The sequence below is a fragment of the Ochotona princeps genome, chromosome X (genome assembly GCF_030435755.1).
Source record: "Ochotona princeps isolate mOchPri1 chromosome X, mOchPri1.hap1, whole genome shotgun sequence".
Lineage (NCBI taxonomy): Eukaryota > Metazoa > Chordata > Mammalia > Lagomorpha > Ochotonidae > Ochotona > Ochotona princeps.
The window spans coordinates 51744219-51764137 of NC_080865.1; the positions used below are offsets into that span (position 1 = coordinate 51744219).

General features: G+C 43.0%; 1 protein-coding gene across 1 annotated transcript in view; it reads left to right on the forward strand.

Moving 5' to 3' along the window:
• The first annotated feature begins 7729 nt into the window (after positions 1-7729).
• Positions 7730-19919, forward strand: part of APOOL (apolipoprotein O like) — a 76243-nt gene continuing 64053 nt past the window's right edge. The window contains exon 1 of the mRNA XM_058658645.1: positions 7730-7815. Coding sequence (XP_058514628.1) covers positions 7801-7815 — 15 coding nt within the window. The 5' untranslated portion in view covers positions 7730-7800. The remainder of the gene's footprint in view (positions 7816-19919) is intronic.

The window sequence follows — 19919 nt, forward strand, 5'->3', positions numbered from 1 at the left end:
CAGAAGAAGCTCCTGGCTCCTGGCTTCGGACTGGCTCAGCTCTGGCTGTTGCAGCAGCTTGGGGAGTGAAGCATCAGACAGAAGATCTTCCTCTCTGTCTCCTGCTCTCTGCATATCTGACTTTCCAATAAAAATCAATAAATCTTTTTTTTAAAGATTTTATTCATTTTTATTACAGCCAGATATACAGAGAGGAGGAGAGACAGAGAGGAAGATCTTCCATCCGATGTTTCACTCCCCAAGTGAGCCGCAACGGGCCGGTACGTGTTGATCCGATGCCGGGAACCAGGAAACTCTTCCGGGTCCCCCACGTGGGTGCAGGGTCCCAAAGCTTTGGGCCGTCCTCAACTGCTTTCCCAGGCCACAAGCAGGGAGCTGGATGGGAAGTGGAGCTGCCGGGACTAGAACCGGCGCCCATATGGGATCCCGGGGCTTTCAAGGCGAGGACTTTTAGCCGCTAGGCCATGCCGCCGGGCCCAAAATCAATAAATCTTAAAAAAAAAAAACCCTCTCAATAAGCTTAACAACAAGAAATTGAACAACCAGATTAAAAAATGATACATACTGGGGTCAATGTGGTTGCTCAATAGGCTAATTTTGCCAGTGCTAGTGTTAGGTCCATAAGATCCCTGAACCACAGACAGACAGGTACCACACACAACAATGCAAAAGCAAAGGAAATTTATTGCTAGTTCGAGCTGCATCCATGTCTCATCCAATGCAGTGGAGTCTTGACAAGGACCCCGCTTGTCTCTTGCAGTTCTTATCTTAGTCACATCACTTGTGGACGTATGGATGCCCATGATTGGCCCAATTCCCAAGTCTGTTCCCCACTCTCCATTCTGTCACTCAGAGGAAAATGAAACTTTGGAGCGAAGTTAAACTTAGGCCTACTCTCTGACCTTGGGCCTATCATGGCATCGATCTTGTTCTTTATGCAGCAATGATTACAGAAGTCAAGTACAGTGGTTATATACTATTTACCCCTAATAACCTTTTAACACTACTGTTGTTAAGAATAAATCTCCGCCTTGCAAAACCAACTCCACACTGGCATCCCATATGGGTGTCAGTTCTTGTTCAGACAGCTCCATTTTCTGGCTCCAGCAATCTGCTTATGGACTGAGAAAGCAACAGAGGGTGAATCATGCTGTTGGGACCCTGCACCCACGACGGGGGCACAGAGAAAGGTCCTGGCTTCATATTGACTCTGCTCTAGCCTTTGTGGCTATTTGAGGAGTGAACCAGTGGATGGAAGACCTTTTTCTGTGTGTGTGTGTGTGTGTGTGTGTGTGTCTCCCTCTCTCTGTATCTCCTCTTTGTAAATTTGCCTATCAAACAAAAATAAATGTTTAAAAAATGATACAGGCATCTCATTAAGCAATATAAGCAGATGTAAAATATGCAAATGAAACAACCTTGAACAGCATATGTAAAAGGAAACTACAAATGAAAACAAAAAGATACCATTAACATCAATCAGAATATCAAAAGCTAAAACACTGACACCAAATGCTGACAAGAATGTAGGACAACAAGAAGTCTTATTCATTGTTGGTAGGAATATAACAGTGTGTACCCATAAAGGCAATTTGCTACTTTATTACAGAAATAAACTTGTTTTTTTAACATATGATCAACTGGGCTCTTGATATTTACTCAAAAGTGTTGAAATTTTATGTATATACAAAATTTGATGACAGATGCTCATAGTAATTTTATTCATAATTGACAAAACTCGGGAATAACAAAAGTGTCCCCTTTTAGGTGAATGGAAAGATAAACTATGGTTCAGTCATACACTGTGAAGTTAATAATATAAAGAAAATAAAAAGAAATGACATATCAAACTGTGAAGAGATATGGAGGATATTTAAACGCGTACCACTGAGTGAAAGAAATCAATCTGGAAAGGCTACATATAGTATAATTCCAATTGCATGACATTCTAGAAAATGCAAAACCTATGGAAACAGAAAAGAGACGATTGTTTTCCTGGGGTTTGGATGGCGGGGTATGAATAGATGGAGCACAGCAGATTTTTAGGGCACTTACAGCTCGTCTGTGTGATACTTTATGGTAGATTGCTGTTATTACACAATTGTCAAAATCCATAGAAAGTATATAACACAATCAAACTCATTCATTCAAATACGGGATGTGAATTTAAATGATATATTTCAGAGGTGCCTTAAAAAAAGAAAATAGAATTTTGAGCATTCAATGATCTGCACTTTTTATTGGTTGGGAAAAATATTAAAAAAAATCAGATCCAAAAATTGATTCTTTAAAACACTCCTTAGACCAAGCAAAAGAAAAAATGAAAACTTAAAACAATCTCTCCTTTAGCTTCCCCACAAACCACTACTTAACGTAAGGGTGTTTATGTTATTGTTCTTCTGCAATCCTTATTCTTTTCTCTTTGCCCTTATTTCTCCTTCCAATCTACTTCCCTTCCCATTCATTTTACCAGTCCCAAGCTCCCAAAGCTCAATTATCTCCTAAATCTTAACAACCATCAGAACAGAGAAAATGCTCTTCTCTTGATTTCAAGTTGCAACGTTACTTTGAACTAGCAGCCATTGTCACAAAATCTCTAAAACCCAAGAAGGACCTATAGTAATTAACAAAAATGTATTCCAGAGCTCCTAGATTAACATCAATTAGTTTACATATTAGGGGGGTTGAGTCTTTGGTTCAAAATTTTAAATGGAAAATACAGAATAAGAAACTATTAAGGCTCACTTGGAGAGTGAATCATCGGACGGAAGATCTTCCTATCTGTCTCTCCTCTCTGTATATCTGACTTTGTGATAAAAATAAATAAATCTTTTTTTAAAAAAGAAACTATTAAGGTTAACTTAAAAGATCTTAAGCGCTCTGCACAGTAGACTAGTGGCTAAAGTCCTGACCTTGCATAGGCTGGGATTCCATATGGGCTCCAGCTCTAATTTGAGCAGCTTCACTTCCCATCCAGCTCCCTGCCTGAGGCCTGGGAAAGCAGTGGAGGATGGACCAAAGACTTGGGATCCTGCACCTGCATGGGAGACCTGGAAGAAGCTCCTGGCTCCTGGCTTTGGATCGGCTCAGCTCTGGCTGTTGTGGCCACTTGGGGAATGAATGAGCAGATGGAAGATCTTCCTCTCTGTCTCTTCTCCTCTCTGTATATCTGACTTTTCAATAAAAATCAACAAATCTTTAAAAACAAAACAAAACAAAGATCTTGAATTGTGCAGGGAAACTGGAACAGTTCATAAAGCTCTTTTCTGACTATCTCCAAACTCTTCTCTGAAAACAGATTGCCAGAAATTGGTGATATATATTCAAACAAAACATAGAATGGGTAATAGCCTCATTATCATGTCCCTAACAATTCAACAAACATTTTCAAAAAGCCTCAGGAAAAAAAAAAATAAAATAGGATTTAGAGTAAACTGGTGTTCTTGGTGATAAAACAATTTGATGTTCTCACCCTAGTCATTAAATTCCAAAGAAGGGAGTTTCTCAAAAACAAAACAAAACAAAACAAAAAAGCCTAAAGGACTGTATCTCTGCTCTAAAAGTTCTTTAGCTGTGTGTGTAAAGTTTATTTTTTTAAAAGGTCAGGAAATCTCAGAAACACCTCCAGGGATAGAATGGACAGAGAGTGAAAGGTGAGAGAGAGATGTTTCTGCTTTGCTGTTATGTACATGGGGAGAGAGAGGACACCCGTCCCAGGTGCCTGGCTTCTAGTAAGCCGGATCCCACCACCAAGTCCCAGGTAAGAGGGTGTACAACCTGGGGAAGAGATCAACGATTGATAAGTAAGTAAACTGTATGACATAATGTGGGGGGAAGAATGGCTTCCAATTCATGACTCCAAGTTTGCTACCTCTGACCCATATCATTCCCTCCTGAAATTTACAATCCCTTTTCTTAGAGATTACTAAAGAAGTATATTCATCTCATCTTCTGTAGCCCTTTCCTGCTGATTAGGCATGTAGGGCTTGCATGTCCAGGGTTTGGAAATCTCTCCTTACCTCATTTAATGGATCCATCTCACTAGCCATAGAATGTTTAGCTGGTGTCAATGGCTGTGCTCCCTGCATTGTCATCGCCACTCCAAGAAGTTTGTAGCCTTTTTTTTTTTTTTTTTTTTTTTGTCTTTTGAGGCAGCATCTGAGGAGCAGGCTGGTTCATTAGTTGTGTTATCTGGGCATGATCCTCTTCCCTGCACAGGAGCCAGCAATAGGAGGCAACACAACATGCACTGTGTGCTTCGATGTCAGGGCACACTCCCCTGGTCTCTGGTCCCTGAGCTTGGAATCCTGCTGCATCCACAACCAATGGAACATGAAAGCCCAGGTTTCTTAGCTACACCAAAGGACATTAGTGGGACTCTTGGTTGTGACCAAATCCTCAGGCACCTGGCCTGTTTTTCCCAGACTTGTGCACTGTTGTGCAGTGGATGTAGTCCGTCCAGGACCTGTCAGGTGCCTGACCTGTCTAAGGCCATTAGATCCCTCCCTCCCGTGCCCGCAGGACCCTGACCTCAATCCCCTGGCCAAGCTCAGTGCCACTGGTACAGCCTGCATATGACCCCAGAGTCAGGCCCCTGATCTACCGCTTCCAGACCAGTCCTTCGGTGCACTGCAGGCATAGCCTGCCTAGACCTTTGAGGTCCCTTTCCTGCCTATTTCAAGACCAACATGTTAATCTGGACTGCTAGGACCCAGTGAGAATCCCCTGGTAGCTGGTAGGCTTCCAGGCCAGCACATTAGTGTACCCAGGGTGCAGCCTGACCAGAATCCCAGCATCAGGTCTGCCCACTCTCAGAAGTCCCCCATCCCCAGGACCCTGGCCTCAAACCCCCACCCAAGGACAGTTGCGCACAGTGGGTATAGTCTCATGAGGCCCCTGGACCACCCACTCCCAGACCATCACATTGGCACACACACCTTGGATCTGGTCTGCCTAGGATCTCAGAATCAGGCCTCTGGCCTACCACCCCAGACATGCCAGACTGTGCACCATGAGTTCAGCCCCGTCTAGAACCCAGGTTTGTCACTCTCGACCTGCCACTTTTTGACCAGTGCTGTGGCATGCTACTAATGCGGCCTTCTTAAGACTAAAGAGTCAGGCCCCTTGCCTGCTATCACCTGACTGGCAAATATTTATTTTAAGGCCTGCGGGTTGCCTATGATTACTTAGAGTGCTTACACACTTAGGGATTTGTTATACAAGTTGACCTTAATGTAGGCCAAACTGCCTAAAGTAATAGTCTCTTGTTTTAAGACTAGCTTCCAGTGACATCCAATGGTAGCTTTGTGAGAGGATCAAGAGAAGAGTCTGGTAAAACTCATCTGCTTAGGGTCCAGCCTGGTAGCCTAGTGGCTAAATCCTTGCCTTGCCTGCACTGGGATTCCATATGGTGCTGCTTTGTATCCCAACTGCTCTAGGTCCCTTCCAGCATCCTGCTTATGGCCAGGGGGAAAACAGTAGAATACGGCCCAAAGCCTTGGGACCCTGCATGCACGTGGGAGACCTGGAAGAGGCTCCTGGCTCCTGGCTTTGGATCAGCTCAGCTCTCACTGTTGCAGATCTTTGTCTCTTCTTTTCTGTAAATCTGAGTTTCCAATAAAAAATATAAAACTAAAAAAAAAAATAATCTTCTTAAAGTGCCACAGCCTTAATATATAGAAGCAAAGGCTATATTAACCTTTTTACCTTTTGAAGAGGTGTTGGAGGTCTTGATTAGTTCATTCGAGTAGGCAGGCTTATTCTTTGTGCATACCTAGTTCCACACCTCAGGGCTTCTGGCCAGTGTGGTGCAGCTGTAACCTTAGGCCCCTTCCTGTGGCTCTAGGGCACCAGTCTTTGTATGCTGGTTCAGGCTCTAAGTAGTCTCTAAGGCTTTCACCAGAAAAGGAAAGGAAGAAGTGCTTGTTTTTGTATTAGCTAGGAAATAAGGGGGAGGGGATGAAATTAAATGATCAATTAAAAGCTTCAAGGATACAATAAAGTTCCCAATTTTCCAGTCTACCCTTTGTTGGGGAGCAATTTTTCATAGTATTTCTATGCATCTTATAAAAACTTTATGGACCATATTACATTTCCAAATATGTTTGTAGAGCAAATAGCTGTAATTGTATTTTTTACAAATATTTTCCAAGCTTATCATAATTTTAGAGTCCGAATTTGTGTATCTGTTGCTTCAGGTGAAATTGTACTGAATAAAATTGACAAAAACTTGAAGAAAAAGTGTTTATTCATCAACTAGAACAGAAATAGACTAATAAATCTACATATACATCTATTGAATAGGCAGGCAGTAGCCTTTTTAGACATTAGATTCTGATCAAGTAATTGAAAACCATATAGTTGTTAAGGCTCAAAACTAAAAATGCAATATTATTATTTATTCCTGTGGTAAATCAATACGTGGGTGTAAACTTTTTGTCCTTAAAAAGGTGTTAATGCAATTAAAATACATTGCTTCATTATTTTTCATTATTATTATTTCATTAGTTTGTGCTTTGCTTTTGTCATCATAGTATATATGCACATATATACACTTCAACAAATGAACATTTCTTCTGCTTTTTTGGTGCCCATTATTATTAGTTACATTTCATTGTTATTTCTTAAAACACTTTTTTGTCATATAGAGAATTCTGGAAAAGAAGGGTCTACTTCAGATTTAGAAAATTTTCATGTGTCACTCATGCCTGGTGAGTCTGCCTTTACTAAATATTTGCTGAGTGAATAAGTAAATTAATACTGAGGATGGGGAGGGTACACTCTGAATCTCTCTCCTTTCCCCAGAGTTGTTCACAGGGAGTCTAAGGACACTTTCCTCCTATGGAGAATGTTGCACCTTCTCATGGCATCCACCCCCGAGATTGCCAAAATCATTCTCTTAAAATGTAACTTAAGAGGATGTCACGCCTCTGCTCAAAACCTTCCAATGACTTCCCATCGTATTCAGAATAAAATCCGAATCCCTTGAGGTGGTACACACAGCTCCTACACTGTGAACTATTTCACTACTCCTGTATTGGCCACTCCAGCCATTCTGGTGTTTCCCTACGCTAGTCCTTGTGTGGAACACTCTTCATTAAATTCCTCCCGGATTTTCCTCAACTTTATCAGGGTTTTCCCTTACCTATTTAAATCAGTAACCTCACACCCTCTCCCCTGTGTAGTGCATCTGCTTTTCCTTCCTAGTAATGAGTCCTCTGTGATAAGCATCGATGCCTCCTTTTCTCCTGAAAACAATAACAACAACAACAACAAAACCCCAAAACAAACTAAAACAAACCAAAATAAAAAAAACCATAAGCTTGATAACGGAAGCCACAGCAATTTTACTTTGCACTTGTGACGTTTCGTGAGAGTTTTATAATGAGTGAAGTTGCTCACTTGTTCCTCTGTGACTGTATCTACTTGCAGTCATTCACTAAGGCAGCTGAAGTTGGGCTTTGCGTCGTTATCTATACAAATTGTACATACCAGAAACAAAGAAAAGTAATGAAAAGTTGTGTACCCAAGAGAACTTTCAGCTAGACGGTGGAGAATATTCTGAAAGATTTTCATCGTGAACTTTGAGGGTTGGTTGCAATAAAAAAAAAAAAAAAAAACACTAGAAACATCAAATCAGCTAACTGTACCTGCCGCTGGAGCAGCTTTGGGAGGACTCACAAAGGGCGGAAGCAGATAGAAGGACGGAACAGGGCGGGGCTATGGTGAGGGAAAGAGAGCGGAACTAGTTTGTCCCTCTTCGTTCTCCGTAAGAAAACCTGAACGGAGAGGGTCGTAGATATGGCGGTCGTTAGGGTAAGTGAAAACAAACTTTAGTTTCTCAGAGTGCCCGCTAGCATCCCAGGATCTGCAGAAGGGATCCTCTTACCTTCCGAAGGGAGTCTTGCAGCACCGGACAGGCTAGAGACAGCAACAGTGAGCATTCTGGAGTCGTGATACGTTTGAAGCTCATTACAGCTGTCTCGGTCAGGGACACTTCTCTGTCCTCTGTCCCCTGCCGGAAACTGGGGAACGGCTGAGGGAAAATGCCTGGCACCGCGGCGGGGCACACAGCCGGCGTTTGGGTCAGGAGCTGGGAGGAAGAGAAAAGAATTCTTACTGTTTGTTTCTGTGCACGGGGCGGGGCTTCGTGACCCCTGCGAAGGACTTTATTCAAACATTACTTACGGGTCAAACAGATCCGCAGTGGCAGGGTTTATAGTCTTTGGGTTCGAATAACCGAAGTTTGTTTTGAGGTCTGTAATGGGGAAAAGGTCTTTACTTCGGAATCAGATTACAGGAAGTGACTCTGCTGTTTGCAGATGTTCGGCTTTAATAGCTGTAGTCTTATAAATATTGACGTATCGGACTTTAAGTGTAAAATATTCTGCCAGGTGCCGGAGATATAAGTATCAATAATTAAGTCCAGTTGAAGTTTATTTTATAGCGACTTAATGTCTATCTGGATTCATTATTCTCACATAATTTTTGATTCTCACATAATTTATCTGAATTATTGTTATACCCTCCTAACTTGACTACCTGTAATATACTCCCCATAGGATGAATTTTCCCCTGAATTGCCAGAATATTTATACTAAAATATAAATCTGGTTTGTGTCTCTCCTGTTTAAAACCTTCTAACATCTTGCCCAGCATGGTAGCCTAGTGGCTAGAGTCCTTGCCTTGCAAGCGCTTGAATACCATAAGAGCGCCGGTTCTAATCCCAGCTCCCTGCTTGTGGCCTGGGAAGGCAGTAGACGATAGCCCTAAAGCCTTGGGACCCTGCACTCACATGGGAGACCCTGAAGAGGCTCCGGCTCCTGGCTTTGGATTGGCTCAGCTCCAGCCATTGCGGCCACTTGGGGAGTGAATCATTGGAGAGAAGATCTTCTTCTCTGTCTCTCCTCTGCTGTGTATGTCTGATTTTACCATAAAAATAGATTAATTAAAAAAAAAACTTATAACATCTGCTTCCTAGCCCAGGTCACCCCCATTTTTGTTCAGAGCACCCTGCCCTGCCCTTTGCTTCTCAGTTTCATTGCTTCAAGTTCATCTCTTGATAGAAAGTCTCCTTACATCAATATTGAATAACCTCGCCACCCATGACTTTTTACTTGGTGCTTCTCTGGGCTTAAAATGTTCCTAGCCACCATTATTCAGTTATTTCCTATTTATGGTTCATCCATGCATTTGCCATATTTGTGTACAGCCTCCCCTTTGGTAAGCACAAAACGCCTTTTCTTCGCTAGTCTAATTCAAGGAGTCCTTGGTGCTCTTAGAGAACCTGGGCTTACTCTTAACTGTAGTATTTCTTTTGTGTTTAGCTTTATTTATTCATTTATTGTAAATTTAAAAGGCAGAGTTTCAGGGAGAGAAATAAAGAGAAAGATGTATTCCATCTGCTAGTTCACTCCCCAAATGACTGTTCTATCGAGTGCTGGGATAGGCCAAAGCCAGGAGCCAGGAACTTCATTTGGGTCTTCCACATGGGTAGCAGGGGCTCAATTGTTGGTCCATATTCTGCTGCCTTCCTAGATACAATTAACAGGTAGCTGGATGGGAAACAGAGCAGCCGAAAGTCAAAATGGCACTTGGCTGTGGGATGCCCGTGTCACAGTCTGCTTAATGTACTGCACCACAACATTGCTCCCTTAGCCTTAGTATTTCCTATTCTGCAAAAATGAACTATTTACTCACCTGTTCTACTTTCCTAAATCATAGAGGCCTTGGGAAAAATAATTATTAAGTTTTGTATACTTAGTACCTCACGTAGCTGTGCCTTATATTAGACACTCAGTCATTCGTACATGAACAAATAATTGGCAGATGAAAATAAATGAAATTAAGCAGTAGAGACACAATTTATAATGCAAGGGACTGTGATACAGAGTAAGGCTGGTGCCTTATCTCAAGAGAAGTACAAAGTGCTCTTATGGTTCAAAGGAGAAAGAACTCACATGTGATTTGAAGAGCATAAGCAGTTCATGGAGCAGGTGCAAAGACAGAAGGAACAGTCAGGGTTCAAAGGCAGATCAGGATAGTGCATTGTGCCTGAAGCCTAGAGAAGGAGAAACTTGAACAGTTCTTTGATTTGACCATGAATTCGCCATCAACCACCATTTATTAAGTGTTTACTAGAGGTCAGGCACTAGGCTAAAAAATTCTACACTTTATTTATTTTTGTAAAGACTTTATGTGATAGATATTATTGCTGCCATTTTGCAGATGAAAAATTAAGGCTTTGAGAAATTAAATAATTTTCTCAAAGTTGTGAATGATGCTGGTTGTGGTAAGAGCTGAAGACAGCTAAGGAGATATAATACTTTCTGATAAAGAGAGAGCCAGATTGTAGGGGGTTCAGGAGAGGATGAGGCATAGAGAACTGTCATTCGTTTAGTGCTTGCTTTTGTTCATTTGCTTTACATATACATATATATATATATATATATTTTTTTTTTCAGTTAGTCCTCTTGGTGAACTTAAGGGATGGATAGTATACCCATTTCACTGATGGAAAATGTTATGCTCAGAGAAACTGCTTGCTCTAGATTATGCAGCTGCTAAATAGAAATTCAGTTTCAAACACAAGCATATTTGACTCCATGGTCTTTCTGCCACTTGCTTCCTCAGGCAGGAGGATGTATGTTATTCCTTAGAGAAGTTTGATGGTAGAAAGAAAGAAAGAAATCTTGGAATATGTGTAGCAAATTCCAGAAAAGTTTCTTTTAAAATTAATTTAGAGAAGAGAGGTACAGGCAGAGAGCTCCCATCTGCTGGTTCATACTAGTGCAGTTGCTCAGTTGATCAATCTCCCCCTTTCAATGCCGGCATTCCATATGGGCACCAGTTTGTGTCTTGGTTACTCTACTTCCAATCCAGATCCTTGGTTATGGCCTGGAAAAGCAGTGGAGGATGACTGAAGTCCTTGGGATCCTGCACCTACATGTTAGATCTGGAAGATGCTGCTGGCTCGTGGCTTCAGGTCAGCTCAGCTCCAACTGTTGTGGTCATTTGGGGAGTGCACCAGTTGATGAAAGATTTTTCTCTTTGACTCTCCTTTTGGTAATTCTGCCTTTCAGATAAGAATATATATATATTTTAAAAAGATGGTAATAGCAATGATAGCTATTTTGTTATTGAGCATTTACTATGTGCTGTGCATTTTGCTAAGCGATTTATGTTGCCTTTTTGTCTGTTTCACAGTAGTATTATGTGTAGGTATTGCAATTAATCTTTTTTCTTTTCTTTTTTTTAGGATTTATTTTATCTTTATTACAAAGTCAGATATACTGAGAGGAGGAGAGACAGAGAGGAAGTGGAGCTGCCGGGATTAGAACCAGCAGCCACATGGGATCAAGGCGAGGACCTTAGCCACTAGGCCACGCTGCCAAGCCCCGCAATTAATCTTTATAGTAAGCAAACCAAGGCTTAGAAAGATAGTATAACACATAGCAAGTGGTAGAGCTAGATCTGAAATCACATTGTCTGAGTTTAGAGCCTAGACTTTGAACCATATTTCTTTTTATTATTATTATTATTATTATTGGAAAGCTGGATATATAGAGAGGAGGAGAGACAGAGAGGAAGATCTTCCATCTGATGTTTCACTCCCCAAGTGAGCCGCAACGGGCCACTGCTACGCCGATCCGAAGCCGGGAACCAGGAACCTCTTCCAGGTTTCCCACGCGGGTGCAGGGTCCCAAAGCTTTGGGCCGTCCTCGACTGCTTTCCCAGGCCACAAGCAGGGAGCTGGATGGGAAGTGGAGCTGCCGGGATTAGAACCAGCGCCCATATGGGATCCCAGGGCATTCAAGGCGAGGACTTTAGCCGCTAGGCCACGCCGCTGGGCCCTGAACCATATTTCATAAAGAAGTAGTAAAATCAAGAGGAAAAATAGGAGGATTATCTTTGGCAGAGAGGAGATGCCCTGAGCTTTCGAGGCCAGAACTGGTGGAGATGAAAGGTGGAGACAGAGAGATTCTGAAGAACAAAGGAAGGGAATTAAGGGAGCTCACTTGGATGTCTTTGCCTTTTAAGTATTAGGTTGTCTACCAAAAAAGGAAAAAAGTAGATGAGCCTCTAAGAACTTCAGCATGGGCCCAGCGGCGTGGCCTAGCGGCTAAAAGTCCACCTTGAATGCCCCGGGATGCCATATGGGCGCTGGTTCTAATCCTGGCAGCTCCACTTCCCATCCAGCTCCCTGCTTGTGGCCTGGGAAAGCAGTCGAGGACGGCCCAATGCATTGGGACCCTGCACCTGTGTGGGAGACCCGGAAGAGGTTCCTGATTCCCGGCATCGGATCAGCGCGCACCAGCTGTTGCAGCTCACTTGGGGAGTGAATCATCGGACAGAGGATCTTCCTTTCTGTCTCTCCTCCTCTCTGTACATCTGACTTTGTGGTAAAATAAGTAAATCTTAAAAAAAAAAAAAGAACTTCAGCATGGAAATGGAGTGTAGGAAATTCAGTAAGGGTCTATAGACATTGAATAAAAAAATTGCTGAGAAATGAGGGTCCATATGGTCTGGATCCACCATTGTTTCTCTAGCAATGCCCACAGCTTAGAGGGTGCTTGGTGGGAATGATAGAAGAGCCAGGGAGTTTATCCAAATAGTTGTGCAGACTGGAAAATGAGATGGAAGATAGAAGTTATAGCCTTGCCTGCTTGGAGATTGAGGAGCATAGTGTGAAAGTGAGAAAGAAGAGCAAATTTAAAGTAAGAGAGGAAAAAAAAATCCCATTCAATTTTTAGTCAGATAAATTTTGGAGTTTTAGTATCTTGGAGGTGAGAGGTAGACGTGGGTAAGATTATTGGAGAACTTGGGGTGTAAGAAGGCTTTTGTGAGGCCAAGGTACGAAAAGAGCATTCTGTGTTATTTTTGAAGCCTCGGAAAGTATTAGCGAGAAGTAAGATAGAGGAGAGTCAGGCAGTTTGCTGGGTAACTAAAGACAGTTAATATAGTCTACTGAGCACTTTTCCTGACTGCTTGAATTGGGTGGAATGGCTGGAGGGAGGACTGACCTTCATTTGAAAGGTTTGGGAGGAGTGGAGTGTTTCAGACAAATGCCATTCTTCATTAGTATCACAGGCTGAGAGCAAATTTGTTTATAATACAATTCTTGATATAAAAATGTGGCTACTATTTATTGAGCACTGTGTCAGACTTCTGATGGGTTTTATTTAATTCTCAGAAAAAAGTCTTCTAATGTAGGTAATTTTATACCCTCAATGATCAGGATTAGGGACTGCTATAGTGGCACTGCAGGTTAAGATGCTACCTGGGATTCTGCATACCGTAGTGTAGTGCCTGAGATTGAATCACATCCCTTCCCAACTAGCTTCCTGCTAATACACACTGAAAGACGGTGAGTGATACCTGAAATGCTGAGTTTGCTGCCTCCCACATGGGATAGCCTGATGGAATTCCTGGCTCCTGGCTAAGGCTCAACCTTAGCTGTTGCAGCTCTTTGGGGGAGTGAACGCTCTCTGTAGGTCTGCCAAACAAACTCAAGAACAGGAGTAGATCAGTAATGAATCTACGTTGCCATAATAGGTGGTAGTACGAAAAAGAAGTTGTTGAGTACTATAGTTCAAATATCTTTTAGTTCTTCAACTCATGCAGATGATTAAATCCCCAAACTGCAAATTTCGCTAAGAAAGTGGAGAACTTAATCCAGTTATAATCAAGGAGGTGGAGTAATGGCAGATCCTGAGATTGCTGGGAGTGTGGTCGCAATAGTTAATTCCCTCCTGAGGGTTGTTCCAAAACCTGAGTTGGAGCTAGTTGTTCTTTCTGCTTCCTGACTTGCCTTGAGATCCTCCACACATAGTCTGCTGTTGCTGCCCTTTGGCCTCATCGGGCGGCTGAACCAAGGGGGCCCTGCCCTGTGTGAAATTGAGAACTTCCAAAATTGTGAGCTGAAATAAACTTTTTTTTCCTACGTATCTTATGTTAGATATTTGCTTAGGTATTGAAAAGCTAGCAGGACACTTGAGTTTATGATTTGTAGCTATTAATAGTTTTTGGGTAAATGATAAATTTGGGGTTTTCATGTAGAGGGGGAAGGTGTGTGACTCTGGGAATTTTTTTCTCTCTCCCCTCCCAATTTATTGAGGTCCAACTGAGAAACAACATTGTATTCTAGCAAAATTTAAAAGATATTTGTTGATTAATTTATGATTAATACATTAGATTCTCAGGAACACAGCAAATGCATGGTGATTACTACAATACAGTTCTCATGTTAATGTGATAATTATTGCAAAGAGAATAGATTCCATGTTGTTTATAAATTACAATTTTAAGAATGTAATACTGCCTTTCTTACCTTCCTCCTTCTTCCCCCACCCCGCCTTCCCTTCCTTCCTTTCTCTTCCTTAATTTTGGAGCTAACACTTTTAATTTACAGTATAGTGAACGGCTTTAATGCTTCACTAAATGGGATTCAGTAAATAAAATTTGGGGCCAGCATTGTGGTATATCAGGTAAAACTGCTGCTTGTGTTCCATGCATATGAGGGCTGGTTTAAGCCTCAGCTGCTCCGTTTCCAATCCAACTCTGTGCTAATGACCTGAGAAAAGCAACTGAAGGTGGCTCAAGTGCTGGAGCCCCTCTGACCAACCACATGGTGAGCTTCTGACTCAACCCTGCTTGTTCTGACCATCTAGGGAGTGAATCAGCTAATGGAAGATTTCTCTGTATCTATAACTCTGACTTTCAAATAAATAATCTATAAAAAAAAGCAAAAAAAAAAAGGATTGTAGTTCAGTAGGAATATAGGCTATAAAATATAGGCGTTAAAATATGATTTGTTGTATTTTGTGAATGGCTACCAAAATTGAGTTTACACATGTAACTTCACTAAGCTATATGTTAGACCTCCTGAAATTATTCATGTCATAATTGAGATTGTACCCTTTGGCCAGCATTTTCCCCCTTCTCCCATCCTTCTTTTCCTAGTACTTATTATTCTACTCTCTGTTTATATGCATTCAACTTTTTTAGATTTCACATATAAGTGAAATAATTCAGTCGCAATAGGTTCTATGTATCTAGGGGAATTTATTTCTTCTAGGCTATCTCTTACTATGCATAGTAGTCTTTTAAAATTTTTTGTTATTTCATATTTTCTGAAAGGCAGGAGAAGAGACACAGAGGGAGAGGGTGAGGGCAGGGGCGAGGGTGAAGACGAGAGCAAGGGGAACTTGATCTTCCATGTGCTGGTTCACTTCTCAGATACCCTCACCAGCTGAAGGGAGGAACCTGGGACTCAGTCTCAGTCTCTCATGTGGATTGCAGGAACTCAAGTACTTAACTTGTATCATCTGCTGCCTTCCAGTGTACACATTAGCTGGTAGCTGGAATTTGAAGTGGAGGATTCAAGACTTGAATCAGGGACTCAGATTTGGGATTTGGGCATCCCAAGGGAGGTCTAACTGCTTCACCAACTGCCTGCCTCTCGTAGTAGTTTCTTATAATCCTTTTTGTTTCTGTGTTATTGGTTATAATATCTCTTCTCTCATTTCTCATTGCATTTTTGAGTCTTCTTTTTTATTACCTAGTTTAGCTAAAACTTGTATTTCTCATCTTTTCAGAAAGCCAACTCATTTTTTTAAAAAAATTTTCTTTTAAAGATTTATTTATTTGAAGGCTTTACAGAGAGGGACAGACAGACAGATCTTCAGTCTGCTGGTTCACTCCTTAAGTCTCTGCAACCCCTGTTGAAGCTAGGAGCCAGAAAATTGGGACTCTATCCAGGTTTCCTACCGTGGCCACAGGGGCCCAAGTACTTGACCATCTTCCACTGCCTTCTCAGGCACATTATCAGGAGCTTGATTTAAACTAGAAGAGCGAGAACTCAAATCTCTGCTCATACAGGATGAAGGCAGTGATGAAACCCACTGCACCACAATGCTGGCCCCTAACTCTTAGTTTTACTGATCTTTTCTGTTGTTTCTCTAGTCTTTGTTTTATTTATATTTGCTTGTGTCTTTTTCATATTCTTCATTCTGTTAACTTTGAGGTTTTTTTGCTTATTCAATTTTATAATTCCTTGAGGTAAAATGTTAGATTGCTCATTTGGAACCTGTTACCTGGACCTACTTAGATGGGCCTGGAGATGAGTCCATGGGAGTTGGCCTGACATTAGGGTGTGCCTGATACTTGAGACTAGTTGGGGTGGCTCTGGAGCCTGAGTTCTCAGGGTTGGTTTTGTCTCAGAGCCTCAGTTCTGTAGTGTATAGCCTGGGACTGGGGTCTTCTGGAGTGAAATTGGATCCTAAATATGTTACAGCAGGGCTGGACTCTGTCTTCTGTAACATGGGACCTTAAGGTGCGGCCTAAACCTGAGGCTGTCCTTCTGCTGGGACTGACATGGAGTTTGTTTCTAAATGGATTTGGTCTGGAACCTGGAAACATGGATCCTGGTTTGGTGCCTAGATCCTTGATTGTGCATACTATGTGGAGCCTGAGTCTGCTTGTGCTAATTGGATCCTGGTATATAGATGCTCTGCTGGAGTCTATACCCTCAAAAGCTGGCTTAGGTTTGGGAAGCCTAGGTACTAGACTGGAGCTTGGGAACCAGGGGCCGTCCTAGCGCCTGGATCCTTGCGGAGAGCTCTAGTGCTGAGGTCTGGTGGTATATACTAGGACAGCTCACATGATGTGGTGGTGGATTGGAAACACAGAGCTAAAGTTATTGGCTCAATGCTGGTAGGTTTAGAGCCTGTATGTACAGGGGCTGGCCTGGTATCTGATTCAATGGGGTCAGAGTGATGCTAAAGAGAACCAGAAGATTGGGCTATGGATACCAGCCAGGGATTAGGAGTGGTGTCAAGGCCAGAGCTGCTCAGACTGGCCTGGTCTTAGGGTGGAACTGTACCCCCAATTCTGTAGCAATGGTTTGGAAATGTGCTAGACTTGAAATCCAGGGCAGAAGATGTCAGTTGGGCAATGGAAGAGATCTGGTGACTGAGTTCACAAGATAAGACCTGGAATCTGGGTCTGTTGGGCCTTTTCTGGTGCTAGTCTGGGTTTGAGGCTCAGTTCTCAGGTTAATCTGGGGTCTGGGGCTAAGGGCACTAGTTTGGTGCTGGGTGTATCTGGAGCCTGTATCCACAGGGGCCAACTTGATGACTGACTGTAACAGTTAGCCTACTGCTGATGTAGACCTGCAACCTGTTGAGGGGTCCAAACCTGATGCTGGGACTATTCCCAAGCCAGTGGCTGCTGGAACTAACCTGGCACTGAGAGAAGTCCAGAGTTTAAGGCCATTAATGCCAGCTTGGGGATAGAACTGCCTGGAGACTGAATTGGGGGCACAGGCCTGAAGCTTAGGGTAGACCCAGGAAGCTGGGGAAGTTGGACATGCACACAATTTAGCTTTACTGAAGCAGGCCTCGTGCTAGAAACAAGGCAAAATCTGGTCATGACTTCCTTCTTGTATTTCCCATGTGGAGAATATTTCTCTATGTTGTGCTGTCTGGGGATGGGAGAAGAGTAATACAGGTAAAGAAAAATTTTCTTTCCTGCCCTCTTCAATGCATTTCTTCTTAATTCTGTGGTATATTCTGAGGCTGTGTGATCTCTTACTAGATTTCTTTAGTTCTTCTGAAGGTATGTTAGAAGTTGTTAGTATTTCTACTGGGAAACTAGTGCTAAGAGAACCACATTCTACCATCTAGCTGATTCTCTGAGTAGTTAGTGTTTTGATTGGCTAGGCCAATCATTGTTTTGTACCCTGCTTCAGGTTCTGAATCAGCATTGCCACAGCTTTCTTCTCTGGCTCCTGGATCTGGAACCAAGGTTTTGACTTACCATCACTGGGATCACACTGCCACTGCTGTAGACCCTGTATTTTACAGCCCACGTCATAGCAAAAATTACACTGTAACTGATATGTCCTCCATTCTCTTATTTTTCAGTTGTAGCTGCATGTTGTTATCCCTGTTGGCTGTGCTGTTAGCTGCATCCCATCTCCAGAGCCCAGGCCTCTGTTAGACTCTGTCATTGATAGATCTGTGCTGATTTAATATCACATACCCAGAAAGCAGAATTGTGTAGATTGTTAACAGAGTGTAGGGCCACATACCTGGTGCATATGATAATTCTGCTTTCTGGGTATGTGATATAAAATAAGCACAGATCTAGCAATGACACAGTATAACAGAGGCCTGCCCTAGAGATGAGATAAAGTTCAAGTATTAGTCACTAGGGCTAGTGCCACAGAAAATGTGTCTGTGTCTCTGTTCCTAGGTGCTGTGACAGTTGCATGCACCGCTAACTACATATTCCCAGATCTGCTGTTGCTCTGAATGCCTGCACTGTAAGCAGTAATACTACGTCTGCTAGTCCATTTGGGCAGCTTTAACAAATTATCATAAGCTGAGTAGTTTATGAACACTTATATTTATTGGTTATAGTTTATGGAGGCTATGGAGTCCAAGATCAGGTGCCAAAAGATTAGGTATCTGATGAGGCTTTCTTCTGCAAAGATGGTGTCTTCTTGTCAAGTCCTCACTTGGAAGTAGTGTGAATGCTACTTTTAACTCTTAGAAAGGCAGTTGAAATTTCCAGCAGCCTACTGGCTGCTGGTGGGTGCCAGGCCGAGGTGTCTCCATGCTCGGATCCCTGACTCTAGTCACCATGTGCACGTGGTGAGCTGTCCCTAGGCCTGCCTGGGCTCCAGGGGCTGCTCCCTTCAGGAACTTGTAATCACTGAACAATACTGACCACCGAACACCAGTCCATGTAAAAGCTAAGGCTCGGGGCTTGTCTAGCAGGATCATATCCTATTGCCTGACATGATGAAGGATCAGGAGATGGATCACATTTGGCAGGGCCATGACATTAACTAGCACTCAAAAGAACCATATTCGGGGGTGGATTCCGTGGGGGATATGTGGGCCAAACCCTGTGGAAATTCTAGACCCACTGGTTAGCTCAAGAGTTGGGGTGGTGATGGACTAAGCTAGTTGTGACCAAGGAGCCTCCCATCAGTCTGGACTGGTCAAGGCATTAGCACCCAAATGTGCATCCTGAATAGGGTGTGGGGTGGGCCGGACTGTAATGTTCACCAGCTCATACAAGGCCAAATGGAAGGCCAGACTTTGCTGGGACCTGGCCTAAAACCCAATGGCATGCATGAGAACTGAGTCTGGGAGTGGATCAAGTAGAAGAACTTGGGAAACTCCCCTGGCTAGTCATAGCTCCCACTGGTGAACAAGTGGTCCAGACCTGGGGGTCGGACAAACTGGGCAAAGTAGCGTCAACAGCTGGCCAATGTGAATTGGTAATGGAATGGGATGTACTGGGCAGGACTGAGCAAACCTTAGCCCACAAGCAAAACTAGAAACCAGGATGGAGCACAGGTCATGCTGAGCTAGGCTCTTGCACCTACTGGTCTGCATGAGCCAGGAATGCTAAGCCACAGTGTCTAAGGCAGAGGTCAGGTCAGGTCAGGTGAGGTGTTGAGCCAAGCTGAGTCAGAGCAACCACTGGCATGCGCGTGATCTACAGCTGTGAACAGGCCCGGTTGGGGACCTAAGGGGACACCCTAGCTGGGTTGAGGTTCCCACCAAGGGGCGCGTGGGCTGGAATGGGGGCTGCGTTCTGATCAGGATACAGTTGTAGTCTCCCTTGGCACAAGTGTGGACTGGGACTGGACACACCAAGCCAGGCTAGACTCCAACACCTTCTGGTATTCTGGAGGACCAGGGTAGATGTGGAAAGACTAGGTTAGATCTCAGCCCCTACTGAGCCATGTGTGAGCCGTATGTGGATATGGAAGAGCCATGGCTGGGCTGAAACATCCAACAGCAAGGACCAGTTTGGGTTGAAGGCCAGTCAGGAAAAGCCACTGTTCCTGCTAGGACAGGAGGTGAACTGAGTAGGGCTGGCTCATGGACCCTCTGGTATGC